The 5,037-nt window shown below is 37.1% G+C and overlaps 1 protein-coding gene across 1 annotated transcript; it reads right to left on the reverse strand.

Moving 5' to 3' along the window:
- Positions 1–504: 504 nt before the first annotated feature.
- Positions 505–1,809, reverse strand: LOC108382332 (putative uncharacterized protein DDB_G0271606). Its single transcript, XM_017638717.1, has 3 exons — positions 1,597–1,809; positions 970–1,293; positions 505–891 (listed from the first exon to the last, which is right to left on the reverse strand). Exons 1-3 carry the CDS (start codon positions 1,807–1,809, stop codon positions 505–507), a joined length of 924 nt encoding a protein of 307 aa, XP_017494206.1.
- Positions 1,810–5,037: the final 3,228 nt, after the last annotated feature.

The raw sequence follows: 5,037 nt of genomic DNA on the forward strand, positions 1-5,037 counted from the left end.
AACAGACATTGGTAATTATCTTATTTTTAGTGTTTTTTGCATAAAAAACACAAAATAATCACTTTTACTATTTACTTTAGAAAGGGTTAGGCATGAATTAGTAGTAGGTAGTCAGTAGTAATAGTTTTTGTTTTTTGAATTTTGAATTTTGTCGTTATTGCAGAGGGCCATCGATATATATATAGATATAATAATAACATGAATGTTTGTCACCGCTGTGACGGTAAGTGTCCGGTTATGAGAAATTTCACTGTACATAGATGTACTAGTTTGTTATTCAATGTACTACAAGCAATGGCTTACCTCCTTAACTGCAACAGAATCCACGCCATCTCTAACACCCGGCGCTACACTCCTATTGCCGCCATTGTTGAAGTCAACGCTTGTTGACGCTTTTGCTGACGCATTTGCAACATCGCTGGTGGTGTTTGTCGGTAGTGCTTTTGTTGTCGATACTACCGATATCGTCGTCGTCGCCGCAGCCAACGATGTGCGCAATGGTTGTTAGCAAAGCTTAACAATGGATTTTAAATATGACGGTGTTAGCAATATGCTTCTTGCTGTAGATGTTGTTGTTGTTGTTGTTGTTGTTGCGGCTCTTGTCGTTTTCCTTACGACCGCAGAAGCATTGCAGCCGCTGCTAGTACCACCACCACAACCATCACCACCGTCGACGGTAGTGGCAGCACCAACAGCAGCCGCATTGCGTTTACCAATACTACTACTACTAAAACAATTCGAAATGCGCGGCACTAAATTAATGGGCAACAAAAGCTGTTGTTGTTGCTGTTGTTTTTGTTGTTGCAATGTTTGATGTTGGTGATATTTGAGTTTAAATTGTTGCTGTTGTTGTGTTTGCTCGAGTTGTTCACATTTTTGTTGTTGCGTTAGCTGTTGCTGTTGCTGTTGCTGCAGTTGTACTTGTTGCCGTTGTCTTATAAATTGCCGCATTCGCTGCAACTGCAATACGTGCAACATTTGTGCTTGTGATTGTGTGGCACTTAGCGACATCGGCGTGAGGGCAATGTTGCCATTTAGCTGTTGGCTATATAGTCGCTGCTGCTGCTGTTGCTTCAACTGCTGCTGTTGCAATTCAAGTCGCAGGCGTGCCATACCCAAAACGTACGGCTGAAGGCGTCTGCAGTGATTGTTGTTATTGTAGAAACTGTTGTTGTTGGGCATGCTAAGGCTGTTGTAATTTCTACTGCAGTGATTATCAACACCAACACTGGCTGTGGCTGCAACCAATGGCCTCAGAGCAGTCGCCGTTGTCGTCGTCGTCGTCGTGGCTATCTGCAATGAAATGTTTAATGCGCAGAAAGGAACTAAGTAAATATGTTTGTTTGCAAGCTGGTTTGTTTGTTCGATTGTTTGTTTGTAAGCTGGTAAGGCACAATAAAGAGAGCAACAACGAAGTTGAGGTAGATGAAAAGTAACACACAACAACAATTTCAGCAACATTGGTTATCAATTCCTTTGCAATTATTTTCTTTTTTGTAACAGCAACAACAAATACAACATTGAGAAACAACATCAAGNCAGTTGTACTTGTTGCCGTTGTCTTATAAATTGCCGTATTCGCTGCAACTGCAATACGTGCAACATTTGTGCTTGTGATTGTGTGGCACTTAGCGACATCGGCGTGAGGGCAATGTTGCCATTTAGCTGTTGGCTATATAGTCGCTGCTGCTGCTGTTGCTTCAACTGCTGCTGTTGCAATTCAAGTCGCAGGCGTGCCATACCCAAAACGTACGGCTGAAGGCGTCTGCCGTGATTGTTGTTATTGTAGAAACTGTTGTTGTTGGGCATGCTAAGGCTGTTGTAATTTCTACTGCAGTGATTATCAACACTGGCTGTGGCTGCAACCAATGGCCTCAGAGCAGTCGCCGTTGTCGTCGTCGTCGTCGTGGCTATCTGCAATGAAATGTTTAATGCGCAGAAAGGAACTAAGTAAATATGTTTGTTTGCAAGCTGGTTTGTTTGTTCGATTGTTTGTTTGTAAGCTGGTAAGGCACAATAAAGAGAGCAACAACGAAGTTGAGGTAGATGAAAAGTAACACACAACAACAATTTCAGCAACATTGGTTATCAATTCCTTTGCAATTTTTTTCTTTTTTGTAACAGCAACAACAAATACAACATTGAGAAACAACATCAAGAATTGTAAGTAAACACGTATTAATACATACATACATACATACACATTTATAGATATTTTTGTATAATACATTGGATAAATTACAGTTAACCGTTATAAATTGAAAAATAGCTTGCTCTCAAAAAATTAGTATTTTTTTTAGAAAAGTGAGCAGAAATATCACAGCAACAAGAATATCGAAAATTACCATATTTTGTATTTTTTTTTTTTTTAATTTAACATAGTCTTATACATTTACAAAATTAGTATAATTTTATGCATACTCCTTTTTTCGCTCAAAAATTGTATCACGTTTTTATTTATTTTTCTTATATCAACAACATTCAACATCAACAACATCAATGACATCAAATAGAGCAACAACATCAAGTATTTAATTTTTTTTTTTTATAATATACTTAGATAAACAACAACAACATCAAGAATTCGCAAGTACCTAGTGGAGGAAGCAGTCGGTTGTCGAGTGGGACTTCTATGCAAGTTGAATCGTATCTGACAGTTGTGATCCCTTTTTAGCAGTATTTTAGCACTATCCTTTGTTGANTAATTTTATGCATACTCCTTTTTTCGCTCAAAAATTGTATCACGTTTTTATTTATTTTTCTTATATCAACAACATTCAACATCAACAACATCAATGACATCAAATAGAGCAACAACATCAAGTATTTAATTTTTTTTTTTTATAATATACTTAGATAAACAACAACAACATCAAGAATTCGCAAGTACCTAGTGGAGGAAGCAGTCGGTTGTCGAGTGGGACTTCTATGCAAGTTGAATCGTATCTGACAGTTGTGATCCCTTTTTAGCAGTATTTTAGCACTATCCTTTGTTGATTATCAAAAAACCATATTTACGTAAATTCTATAATATTTTTTGGCACATTTAGAAAATTTAACAACATCGAGAGAATAATGTTCATGTACATACAAAAGGTACTTACCCCAGCAAAGGTTAAATTTCTATGTATATTTCTCAATATATATGTATGATATTTAAAATTTTGTATGATTATTATTTGAACACAAAAAATGACATGCAAAAATATTTAAACGATAAAAACTTAATGGATTATATGATTCAAAAAGTTTTGTTTCTAGATTTGATTATTTATATACATACATATTATTAGGATGCATTGATTAGTACTCATGGCAATAACCACTGCTTTTATGTTTATGCGCAGCGAACGAAACAGAAAATTGCAAAATCAGCTACTACCGGTCCCCGAGAGTTCTTCAGAGTAGGATATTAAGTATAAGCCAATAGTATTGAATCTTAACGTCGCGAAAGCTGAACTGACTAGTAAAAATATTGCGCTCATTCCACGTTATCAACATGCAGGCAACGACGCGTCGGCAGTTATGATCGGACGTCAATGTTATTATCACTTCTAGAATCCCGTTCGGGGAGTGACTTGCCGCTCGCTGTAACTATTAAATGACAAAAAGCTCCCATAACCGCACCCCAACGTACCCAAATGAACCTAGATTTCGCTCAGCGTTCTCAAAGCTGGCATGAGCTACATCTGCTGGAGAGTAAAATCATAGAGAGTATGTGGCTCTCCCTGCCTGGGTATATCGTTTTGAGGATATCTTTTCTTTCCAACTCATCTGACATGCATATTACCAAAATATCACTGTGGCCCACGATTGAGAGAATACAAAGGTTGCGCCGATCTCGGACCGCTTCCAATAGTAAAACAGTATTTACACAGATTCAAATGTGCATGCCGAAAGATATTTTAAGTCCCGCTTTAAAAAAAATGCATGAACTTCAAAAACAAATTTATCTTAGACAAACCCCGTATTAAACATATATGCGCTACATAGTATATATATCTACATATAACCGAAGTAAACATTTAACTGGATATCATTGAATTTATCTAACAATCGTGAGTACAATTTTGAAAGCAAATAGTAGCGCTATTTTCCAAAAAGAAGTGAGAGCGAGAGAGCAGAAGACGCCCAGTTTGTGTCAAGGTTTTCCGCGAGTGTTTTTAGGTCACCAACTAAGAGGCGTACTTGGAAGCAGAAGATCTGACATCAGAAAAATTCAATTTACAATCGGTATCTTATACCCAAATGTACGTACTATATGACACTGTAGGGACGTTAAGATGACAAAAAAAAACGCCGAGGCCCATACCGTGCACCGTTTTTCCAGAGTAGGTCATTTTATATAGATCTCATGTAAAACGGATCAGCCAAATATGGCTATAGCTTGCATATCTGCTTAGAAATTGAGTAGAAAAGTTTATGGTTTATTTCCCAGTCTTTCGATGACACAACCCACCGATATCGGTACTTGCACCTTGCTTCCCCGTTCGTTCTACTATTACGTTATGAAATAACTGAGCGTATCATGATATTAGTGAGAAGTATTGTCGTATCTTATGGTAATATCCTATCAAGTCCTAAGCCAAAAGTTCAATGTAAAGCACACAGAGGTTATCCTAATATTACCGAAATAAAACTTTATATCAACGACCTTCCCATTATCTTGTCTTTTAAATAACTATGAAGAAGAGCTAAGCCTAACACATGTAAGGAACAAGCACTGCCGACCAACTATTGCGCGTTGTCGAAAGTTTTATCTTTCGTCTATAACTACGTCTAAATCTGTATATATTTGCTTATAGACTCTATCTTTTTGGCATTACTTTGGTGTTTTAAAGGCATTCCTGCGTTCTAATTACTAATTTTCTCCTGTCTTTTATTTTTGCTGAACGATTTTTGCAAAAACCAAATTTAGGGACGAATTACACTAGCCATAATCATAACGCTATAGCCGTAACTTTACCTAATGATTTAGAGCTGCTTATGGTTATAGTGACAAAAAACAAAACTCAATAAATACCTACGGTTATGGTT

Source organism: Rhagoletis zephyria, unplaced genomic scaffold, assembly GCF_001687245.7.
Source record: "Rhagoletis zephyria isolate East Lansing unplaced genomic scaffold, Rhagoletis_zephyria_1.1 Rzeph_scaffold_26380, whole genome shotgun sequence".
NCBI lineage: Eukaryota > Metazoa > Arthropoda > Insecta > Diptera > Tephritidae > Rhagoletis > Rhagoletis zephyria.

Bases quoted from the DNA above. Each gene is read 5' to 3' on its own strand.
- LOC108382332 (XM_017638717.1), bottom strand. From the start codon at position 1,809: ATGCCCAACAACAACAGTTTCTACAATAACAACAATCACGGCAGACGC. The intron at 1,294-1,596 runs GTATTGCAGTTG...ATTTCATTGCAG, and splicing joins CACAAGCACAAATGTTGCAC to ATAGCCACGACGACGACGAC. The intron at 892-969 runs GTATTGCAGTTG...CAACAGCAACAG, and splicing joins CACAAGCACAAATGTTGCAC to CTAACGCAACAACAAAAATG.